General features: G+C 39.2%; 1 protein-coding gene across 1 annotated transcript in view; it reads left to right on the top strand.

The window, feature by feature from the left end:
- The first annotated feature begins 2,138 nt into the window (after positions 1-2,138).
- ASPM (assembly factor for spindle microtubules) overlaps positions 2,139-11,195 on the top strand; it is a 31,080-nt gene continuing 22,023 nt past the window's right edge. Inside the window, exons 1-5 of the mRNA XM_085312950.1 lie at positions 2,139-2,548; positions 4,509-4,652; positions 5,551-6,913; positions 9,469-9,570; positions 10,295-10,441. Of these exons, the coding sequence (XP_085169076.1) occupies positions 2,252-2,548; positions 4,509-4,652; positions 5,551-6,913; positions 9,469-9,570; positions 10,295-10,441 (2,053 nt within the window). The 5' untranslated portion in view covers positions 2,139-2,251. The remainder of the gene's footprint in view (positions 2,549-4,508; positions 4,653-5,550; positions 6,914-9,468; positions 9,571-10,294; positions 10,442-11,195) is intronic.

Raw genomic sequence — 11,195 nt, 5'->3', positions numbered from 1 at the left:
GTACTTGATTTAGTATGTGTGAGCAGCTATTCTCTGCTTGATGGAGGTCAGTTCCTCTTAAGAGAGCAGGAATGGAAGGATAGAGATCTGATCCTCACAGCTGCATAGGTCAAAACTCCTTAGATGTCTGGTGCCTCATTTTAATATGGATATGCACTCATACAATAGTGCATGTCCTCTTAACTTGGAGGGAACTCTTAAAATAAAAGCTGTATTTTTATCTGACAGCAGTTGACTCAGTTGACCATTTACTGCCAAAGAAGGAAGAAAGAGGTCTATCTTTAAAGAGTGATCAGTGGCACATTGCAAAAGCTTAATCTTTTCCAGCTGACCTTTGGGGAGAGGAGAGGAGTCTGTGTTGGTACTCTGAACTCCTACATGGTTCTGAGAACTTACTGCACTGCATTTTGTTTAAATATTTGAATTCTCTCTCTCTCTCTCTTTTAATTTAGTAATTTCTGGTTGTTGATGGGGTCACTGCCCTTATTTCTTTAAGTGGATTTTATATTCAGTTTTATGTATTTATATTTGAATTTTCTCCTTGAGCACTGACACTTTTCTTAAAGAGGTATGGCTTTCATGGGTTCTTTTTATGCTGAACAGCGTCAGTAATTATAAAGGTGGTGATGTATATTCCATTAGATTGTGGTTTCCTTAAAAATATATTGCTACTATAGTCTGGATTGTAATTTGGGAGGTTATTTTTAAAGATAGATCATGTCAAAACACAATGTGATGACAAGAGATTTGTTTGCTGTTGTCAAAGAGCTAAGCCTGTTTGCCTGTTAACAAATGTGAAGGGGTATCCAAAAGTCTGAAGAATGCTTCAAAGTAATCACCTCGTAATATACTTGATCAAGCATTAAATGTGTGCTAAGAATAGGTGATCGTTAGGTTTTTAAAATGGAGAGAACTTCTGTCTAGAAATTCGTGCAGAGGAACACAGATGTATTCTAAGAAGGCTGTGGCAGATCCATGGGTTTTTTTTTCCTTGGAAACAATAAAAAGATCTGAAATTTGAGCATACATGCGTAATACATCCGTGACTGCATGTTCTTAATGGGACTAAAGTTTAAGGGGGATGGGGTACACATCTGTAGGTCCTTTCGACTTTTTTTAATGATATCTTACAGTGATTTGGTTGCTTCATCATAGATATTGAAGAATGATACTGGCAGAATGTAATGCAGGGCAGACATTTTGTTTCAGCCCATAAGGATTCTTTTCCTAGTTCATAAAAAATGTTTTAATATAAAAGGATTTGATGTGTTAAAAGTAACAATGGCAAATTGTTTGGAATCTCCCATTACCAYTCTGTTCATGTTTCAATGTTGATCCTTTTATACAAAAGAATAAGGTGAAAATAAACTCAATATTTTGTCACTGGTGTATGAAATACTGTGTTTTAAATGTGGTCTGTATAGGTTGGTATTTTAGATGGAAGTCTTTAAAGTTGTCTTTTTAGGGAAATCTCTTTGCTGTAAAGAAAAGATAGGAAGTGTACTGTAAATGTAGAAGTACTCAGTCCTATATGTAATTTTGTTTGTTATGAAAAAGTATTGTAAAACTCTTCTGTCTTAACATTGCTTGCTTCACAAGGTTTCTTGCAAGAATGCTTGTTCTAGATTTTGATTCTCCTCTCCCCCCCCTTTTTAATTTTTAATAGCATGGAATATTCCATATTATCATTCAGTTTTGAAGTTCATCAAAGATAAAACCAGTTTTTTTTTGGTCATATATGTGCGTGTCTCATTTTACTTTTTATTTTAAAATATTTTCCAAATTAAATTTATTTAGAAAACTACTTGGCTCCACCTGCCGTTTTGCATTTGGGTACAGGGTTGGGGTTTTTTACGTAAAGGTTTGCGGATTTGAGGGGACGGGGGAAGACCATGGCGCACCCACCTCTCGTCATCGGCGCGGGCGCCGAGTCCCGCTAGCGGCACTGCGCCGCGCCCCGCCCCGCGGCGGCGCCTCCTGGCGGCCACGCGTGGCGCGTCACCACGGCAACGCGGTGGAGCCGTTTAAATAAAACGCCCGGCCCTAATTGGTGGAGCAGCGCGAGGGGCGGGCGCTGCCCGCTGACTGACGGGCGGCGCAGGGGCGGGCCCGCGCGGCGGTTGGCGGCGGCGCAGGATTTGAACGGGCGGACGGAGGCGCGGCCGTTAGTGAGGCGTTGGGCTGGGGGTGCTGTGAGTGTGTGGAGAGCCGGAGCCCGCTGCGGGCTGCCTCGCGCTGCTCTGCCCTCGGCATGGCCGCGGGGCTATTCCACGGGGCGRCGGCGTGGGAGCTGAGCCCCGCCGCGAGTCCCCGGCGGCGCCGCTGGGCCGGGCGCGAGGCCGAGGAGGATGAGGGCGAAGCCGTGCTGGTGCTCAGCCACTTCGCCCGGCCGCCGTTCCTCAGCTTCGGCAGCCTGCGCGTCGGCGCCTCCCGCACTCGACTGCTGGGCATCGACAACCCTAACGCGGAGGACGCCGAGGTGGCCGTCGATCGCTTCCCAGCTGCCGCCAGGGGCTTCAGCCTCGAGCATAGCCGCTTTTCCGTAGAGGTACAGGGCGCGGGGAGGGGCTGCAGTGAGGGGGCCAGAGGCTCGTGGGGTAGCTCCCTCACCTCCTGGAGCCACGTTCTCCTGTCARCAGTGGGAGCCACTGCGCGGGTTTAACGCACTTTGACGGCTTGCAGACATTTCCCCCCGCCCTGGGAAAGTCACGGCTTGCCTCGGAGTGAGGCACTAAGTCTATAGGAAGCCGGTACCTCCGAAACGAGCACCGCCGCTGAGGCTCTTGGTGCTCGTAGTTGGAATGGCTTTAAGATTGTCAGGAAAAGAAAATCATGGCAAGCGTTCCCAGTTCCGTTTCGCTGACAGGCTGCGCTTTGCAGCTCATAGAGGCAAACTTGCGGAGACGCTGGTGATGTGTCCTCGAGTGACAGTCATAACGTGACAACTGGAAACTGGGCTAGGTCAAATTAACGTAAGGTTGGGTCAAGTTAAAAAGGAAAATACCGTACACTTCTGTGTATCGAATTGAACTTCAGTAGCATGTCAGTAATGGCGTGGGTTTAGATTCAGTTTAAGTCAGTATTTTCGGTACATATTGAAGCATGATTTCTATTTCATTGCTTTCAGGTCTTTCAGATCACATTAAATGGAAAAAAATATTGTGTTTTAGATAACAGAATTAGATTTCTAGATGATCTTGATACAGTGGGAACGTTCTGAAATTAGTAAAGGTGCAACCTGATGACGAACGCCTGCAGGTATTGTGCTTAGTGCACCTGACAGGGCAGCTGGACCCAGGGGGAAGGTTTGGGGCATTGTAGGCTATTAAGGCAGTAATCCTAATTTTAAAGTGCAATTGTGGCAGGGGGAGAGGGGGGCAGATGGTTTCCTGATCTCTGTAAGATACAAGAAATGATTAATCTCTGCATAGTACTGAATAGGTCTAACAGGTAATGTGGGCTTCATTTATATAGACTGTTCAATTGTGTAGACAGATCGAAGAAAAACAAACAGCAGAATCAGAGGGTTTTCTTTTTGTTAATTACTTAAAAAGTTGTAGGAGATCAGTTTGGAAAAAAGAGAGTTGTTGTCAACAGAGTGTTAATTCCTTGCTCTTCATGTTGATAGATGCTAGAATAGATAGTAAAGCAGGCCTAATTTGGGAATAAATCTTAATTAAAATTCCCGAGGGAACATAAACAGTGAACAGTTAATCCAATCAGGAGCAGTTTTTTTTAAAAAACGCTTAGACAAACGTATCTGTGGTTCCCTAGATTTTCTAGAGTCTTTTGGTAAGAGAGGAGAAGGAAGACTCTGGAGATCTCTTGCAACAATGTGTTTATAACGTTCCTGTACTACTTAATTATTCAATATGTACCTATTCAGCAAACCTGTCAAAATTAGTATTTAACTAATTAGCATATTCTCATTAAATGTATCTGCCTAAAGAGATGGAACTTTCTTAATTCAAATGCACAAAAGATTGGTCATCTTCATATTCTCTTTCTGATCACATTTGAGTTATAAGCAAGTCTGTTAGTATTGATATCAGTAGAGCACTGAAAAAAGTTTGACTCTTGTATTTAGTTTCAGTTAAGATCCTGAGAATTAAGCTATAATTATTTGTCCAAATACCATTCTCTGAAAATTACTATAGAGGACTTTATTGGTTATTATGTGCAAAAATTGTGTCCATTCTTTTCCTTGCCTTTACTCCATAACTTGTCTTTTTTATTACATGTTATTTTTATGTACTCTTGCTTGTTTTCAATTACAATTACATGAAGAATTATATGCCCTTTTAGTAAGACAATATTGCTGATTGAAGTTGCTTAAATTTATGTCAGAGAAGGGAAAAATGGTCATTTAACAATTATATATTCTCACCATGAGAAATACTAAACACAACTTTTGTGTGTTGCTTCTCATTTCATTTGATTACTGAATATTTGATGTTGCATCAGTGTATTTCAGTGCTATATATTAAACCTTTCTTTCTTTCCAACAGTCAGGAAAAAGAATCTTTGTTCCTATAACATGGACACCATTAGAAGAAGGAAAAGTTAGAGAACTGGTAACTTTTGTTATTAATGGCATTGTGAAACATCAAGCTGTGCTCCTGGGTGTTGCTGAGCAGCCTGTGAAGAAAAAGGTGAGTGGGTTTAATTTTGCTACTTTGGCACAGTTGGAACAGATATTGTTTTTATTAGTAGAAAATTCAATGACAACAAATTAATAGTTGATAAATGTCTGTGGGAGTGTCCATTGTCTTGAAATTTTTTCATTTGGGTTAGAAAATGTCTACTTGTGTAGTAGACCTTGGAGAGTAAAACGAAAATGTGACTGGAAAAAACTGTTTTCAAGCCTGGCAATAAATTATGGTGAATTTTGGCCTAGGCGCATTGACTTTAGCTTTTTTTTCATTTATTATTATCAATTCTATTATTTATGCAGTTTACTGTAGTTCTTTTGATGTGTTTTGATGTGCATACCAGTTTATTGCAATCATAAGAAGTCTAGATTGGAAGCRGTATCCAGAGATTGTTGGGTCCAGCCTTTTGTTGAAAGCAAAGCCATAGATCAGGTTATCCAGGGCCCTGTCATGCTGAATCTTTAGTATTTCCAGTGGGGGAGGCTCTACAGCTTCTCTGGGCAACTTGTTCCTATGTTTAGCTCTCTTGATGGTGAAGAATTCATTTTCTTTGTATCCAGATGGAGTTTCCCCACAAGCGACTTGTACCTGTTGCCTTTTGTTGTATCAGCATGCATTCTTATTGCATCTATAACAATATATATCTACTTTTTAGGTATTGGAAGACTGATTAAACCTCGTCCCCTTCCCCCCACCCCCCAAGCTTTCTCTTCTCTAGGCTGAACAAACCCACTTCCTTCAACATGTTTTCGTACCTTTATGTGCTATATGGCTAGGTGCTCTTTTAAAAGTATTTTTAGACTTTGAATACTAAAATACATACTAATAATGTTCATTTTGTATATAAAAGTATGTTGAAACTCAATGTGCTAACTTTTATTCGTTATCCTTTTTTCAGAAGAGTCTTTGGGATAACATAAAAAGGAAAAACACTTYGGAAACAGCTGTTTCAACAAGAGTTAGGAAAAGAAATTCAAAGGTCAAAAATGTTAATAAAACCTTTCAAGTTTCACAGAGGGTGAATAGACTTAGAAGCCCACTTCAATCATGTGAAAATCAGAATACACTGCAAAGTAGCATATCCCCAAGAAATGACTCCTTTGTTGGCCTAGAAAATAAGCTACCTATATCTCCTATTGCACCTATGCTAGAGGAACATCATGATGCGGTTTGTACACCAATTTCAATGAGAAGATCTACTACGTTCTCAGACATTGCTGCAGCTGTAAATGAGGAGTTATTACCTGAAGTAGACAGCTGTAACATCAAGAAATTTCTTGATCACCATAAAGAATTAAAGTCTGAAAGTGCATACAGTTCTTCCACTGGATTAGTACAACTGCCAATTTCAAATAATGAAGTAATGAATTGTACACTTTCACCAGTTTGCACTCCTGAACATTCAGAGTCTGCATCCGTTTTAAGCATGAGGAAAATTTTAAGTCCAGATTCCTTTATAAAAGACAGTTACCAAGTTAGCGTAGATACTGCAATGGAGCAGCCTGTTCCAATTCTGTCACCCGATCAGTTTGTGAAAGACACCTTGTCAGATGTGCAGTCACAGACTCCCAAACTTGAGGCAGCATCAATATCTTCTACTACAGAGGCTTATATCACAAAGAAATATCTGCCTTTGAAATGGGCAAAAAATGGAGACATACAGACAAGAGTACGTATCTGTACAGGGCACAAGTTAAATGATGCCTTTGAGACACATAATGAAGAATCACAGGTACTTCATTATGACAAACCCAAACAAAGTGATTTCAGATTTCCTTCTACAGGGGAACTTCAAACCTGCAATTGTTCTCAGAGACAGCAACCAAAAAAACGTCCAGTCCTTTCTGCTACTGTCATTAAAAATAAGCCTGATGCTGTTGAAAGAAAAGGAACAGAAATTTTCCAGCCAAAATCTAGAAAATGCCTCAACAGTGCAGTAATGGAATGTACTAACATGGTTCCTGTATGTACAAAGGCAGAAWTATCTAGACATCTTCCAGTTATAGGTTTCATTTCAGCTGAAAATAAATGTCACAATGACAAAGTAAATTCATCTCCTGCTGGATCAACTTCATCCTGTCGTAAGAGGAAAAGTGAAGTGTATCTAGAAAATGCTAGGGTTACAGTTTCAGCATATGTGGAAGAAGTTGAAACAAAAAGAACTCTTATGTCTAGTGTGGCCAATAAAACACATACTGCTATTAGACCAGGAGCACTCAAACGTACAAGCCAAGAGAAAGTAGCACAGAGAAAGCAAGCGGGTGAGCAGTATTTACATTGTGTACTGTTTTCTGAAAAATGCCTTCAATTATGAAAATTGTGCAGCAAACTGAACTGTCTAGCGCATTTCATAGCTCTGATATGTGAGTCTGTGCAATTTGTTAGATATGACCTGCATCAAATTTGACAGCCGGGTCAAAACTGTGGTTATATAATGGGCTTCAAGTTTTCTTTATTCTTTTGGAAACTTTATTAATGCTGAGGGTGCGTGTCTGGCAGTTCCTAAGCGGATCTGCTGTTTACGAGAGTTGTGCTCCCTCCACAAGATTTGTCTAAGTCTCATTTGTGTCATATATACACTAACTATTACAAATATTTGAATGGATTTCTCTTGACATATTTTCCAAAAACGTAGTTCCTGTGTCTGTATTTTGTGCTGCTTCCTTTCTACTGTCTGTAATCAACTTGTTCTTAGCCTTGTGTAGGTCTGTGCTGTATGTAAATACTTGGTTACCTGAAGATCAGGACAAGTGTATTTGGGGTTTCAGAATGTTCCATTCCCAAATATGCTCTGGAATACAAGAAATGCTTCTTTCTGTTACAGAATCCCATTCTTCATTTGCAGAATCTTCATGCAGTCCCTGCAGTATAACTGCTAGGAAAACTTCCTTAGGGCTTTCAGATCCAAATAGCATATGCTGCTTGCTTTGGTTCAGTTGTCTGGAAGCTTAGTTTTGCAGCCATTGGGATTTCCACTGGAGGCCCTATAAAAGAACATATGCTATCCTACTAGGAGTTAAGAGTTAAACAGCCTCCGATAGAATTGGTCAATGACTATATAAGCTTCTGTCCCGTGTGGCTGAAATGCAGGCATCCTTTTGTGTGATGAGGCATATTTGCCCAGCACTGTAACATAAATGTATGCTTAAGTTTAGGCTTGCAGGGGCTTTTTACCCTTATTAGCTTTATAACTTCAGCTGCTGCTGAAGTTTTTTTTGTTTGTTTGTTTTCTTTTCTTTTTTTTWAAAGACTTGTTAGTTTATCTGAAGACATTAGTGTGGAGCTCAGAGAGTATTTAAAATTGAATTTTCTTGCATTTCTTATCTTCCACTTTGTTCTGTGGTCTGGGGCTTTCAGTAATTTGTTCTGAGTTGAAGCTTTTGAAGATAGCTTGCATAAAAATTCACCATGTCAGTGTCCAACAACAGGAAAAACAGCGTTATTTGTAAGTTTATCCCCATTAATCTATTGGTGTAAGGATGGGCTGGATTAGGAAGCATTCTGTGAGCCCAAAATGACTTAGGTATCTTTTAATCCTGGTTGTGAAATGCAGAGATGGCTGCTTTGAAGTATGATGTTCTTTATTGCCTGTTTTTCTTGTGAAATATAACCAGGATTTCCTTTGATTGCATATGGAGACAACAAGAGGTGTTTTTTAAGGCTGAGCAAAAAAGAAAACTTGTATTCCTCTATGAAAAAATAACTGAAATGCCATCTTTTGCCTAATCATTAAGGTCTAGTTTTATTATGTTTGATCAGAATGTACCTAAAACATATTAGAACTGTACAAAAGACTTGATTGAACTCTTCTGTAGCAGTAAATGTTTTATGGAAAAACTACTTCAGCGAAACAGGAGAGTGCAGCTTGTAACTTATGATCTCTCGTTCTTGTTTCTGAAGTAACATCTTGTCGGGGGTGTCAGGCAACAAATACAGTCCATCTGTAACAGCATTTTTTTTTTTTTAAGTCTTTATTCCCTGTCAACACAACCAAATGGTTGCACTAGAAACATGGGTTTTTTTACACATTGAGAGGAGAATTTGGAAGCAGAGATATTTTGGTCTTGTATTTGGTATAAGCACTTTTACCACTAGGTGGTATATGATATTGGGTAAACCCAATCACAGAACAGAGGATTTTTAAAATACTGTGTTTTAACTTGCTTCATGCTGGTTAGCTTAGAGCAAGGTGAAGCTTTGCAATGAGTGCAGTATRTTATGATGAGATCATGTTACCACTATATTACCATTTTGGGTTTCAGCAATACTCGGATTTTGATCTAGAATGTCTGATAACCAGTGTGCTGTTATCTTGAATGAGGATTTGCGATTCAATATGACTTGTCTCAGAGTTATGAACACATGCAGAGCAGTGAATTGAGTCTCTGCGAGAGTGCAGGCTTGCACTTTAATGGTGGGTTGTTTTTCCTAGCTAATGATTTAGGAATTCCCTAATGTCTCCCCCCCTACCCTGGGGTAGTACTGAATCTATTCCCAGTCAAAGTTAATAGTCTATAAGGATGAAAATCTGTTGGGAGAAAAAATTGCAAATGGTAAGTTTCCTTAGTGTAAGAAAGAACTGTGAGATACAATAGCTTTTGTTATTTTTTTTTCTTTTAGTTGCAGTCAGACTGCTCTGCTGAACTTTATTCCGCAATCACAAATGAGAAACTACTGGTGTTTTATGAGTTCATAGGGAATTACTCCGTTGCCATGCTTTAACAGTATTTAAAACATTAATATTTCACTGTTCGATGATGCATTGACTTTCACTGACAGATGTGTGTTGTTGATACTTGTATGTCAATGCTCACAGGTTCTTCTCTTCAGAAAGCATCTAAAAATATCAACAGAACTAGTAAACTTATTGCTGGATTGGCTCAGTCTCACCTGACATTTGTGAAACCTTTGAAAACAGGTAGGCAGACTTCTGGTATTTTGTGGCAAAACAATATTTGCTGAACTGAATGTCACGGTTACTGTACTGGTACTGCTTGTGCTCGGCAAGAACCAACTGAGTAGAGCTGGGGTGGAATAAGAGACAGTACCTCAAACAAAACAATATCTAGTAGAAAAAATACATACCTTTCGTGCTGCATTTCAACTATTCATATGCATGGTCGGCTGAAAGTAAATATCGCATCCCTCCAGTGTAAGCAGAAATTGTGAAAAACTCGCATATCATAGATGTATTCCCATCAGTTTACTGATGGTGATTAGTGAAATGCTTCTGCGCCAGAAGAAAAAAAGTTGCTACTAGAAATATAATAATTTCACACAGCTGGTAATACTAAGTCCATTCTGGTCAGGAAAATGTATCTATAAAATGGCTGTTCCTGGATGTCATCCARCTCAACTTGAATTTGTCCTAAGGTGTATTGCAGAAATTCCAGCAATCTTGTTTTTATTCAAAGTGCTTTAATAATCAAATCCAGAATTTGTGGCTGGAATTGATTTAACAATCAAGCACAAATGATATGATATGCAAGTCACCGAAGATTCTAACCTCTGTTTTTCTGTTATAGTGCTAAATGGAGTGTCAAACGTAATATTTCAGTGAGATGCATATCGCTTATCAAACATTTGAAGAACTCTTATGTTTATGTCTCTCCTTCATAGACTCTTTCTTTTTCTCTTTTAAGTTATTCCTAGACATCCAATGCCTTTTGCTGCTAAAAATATGTTTTATGATGAACGCTGGAAGGAGAAGCAACAACGAGGTTTCACCTGGTGGTTAAATTTTATACTTACTCCTGATGACTTCACTGTAAAAACAAACACCTCACAAGGTAAAGTATGAGAATTTACCCTTTGTCCTTGAATTTTCTTAAATGTTGTATAATTGGCGTTACTAGTATTAATGAATATAACTAGAAGTACGAGCTTAGTGCTTTCCTCAGTCTGTCATTTTACTATATGTAGAACAGAGCTTTTACATAAGAGTAGTTTTTTGTTTGTTTTTTAAATATTTATTTCTATATCAGGTGTTTCATTGTTCGGTGTTCTACCTCAGACTGATAATTATAAACCAAATATTTGGTAATATGCTTCAGTGCTAGAAAATATGAAATATGCTAAACCTTTTTCTGGAGTGCTGTCCATTCCAGCAGAACTTGATAACCCTCTGACTCTGTATCTTATTGCCCCCATTGCAGCAAGTGTGGGTAGCAAGCTTGTTTGCACCAAGCCCAGTATACAGCACAGCTGTGTGTGAAGTATGCACTGGAACAAGAAATATATGTGGGAACATGTAGCTGCAGCAGCCCTCAGTGGGTGTGTAGACCATACGCACCTGCTAAAARTCATTGTACCTGCCACTGTAGTAAATTGATAGTATAGTTGTACCTTTTCCTCTGCCTTTACATTGAATATAAAAAACTGAAGAAGGTAGGATCTATTTTAGAGCAGAATTCCTAGCACTGGTTGTTTATGAAATAAGCATTATGGTATTTAATACTTGACTAGTTCGTGGGCTTGACAGCAGGTATTTAGTGCAAATAAAATAACAAAATGTTTGTTCGAGATATAAAGGCATTCTTTCTG

The sequence above is a fragment of the Rhea americana genome, unplaced genomic scaffold (genome assembly GCF_003343005.1).
Source record: "Rhea americana isolate MKP2758 unplaced genomic scaffold, rheAme1 scaffold_371, whole genome shotgun sequence".
NCBI lineage: Eukaryota > Metazoa > Chordata > Aves > Rheiformes > Rheidae > Rhea > Rhea americana.
This window is presented reverse-complemented; position numbering and strand designations above follow the sequence as displayed.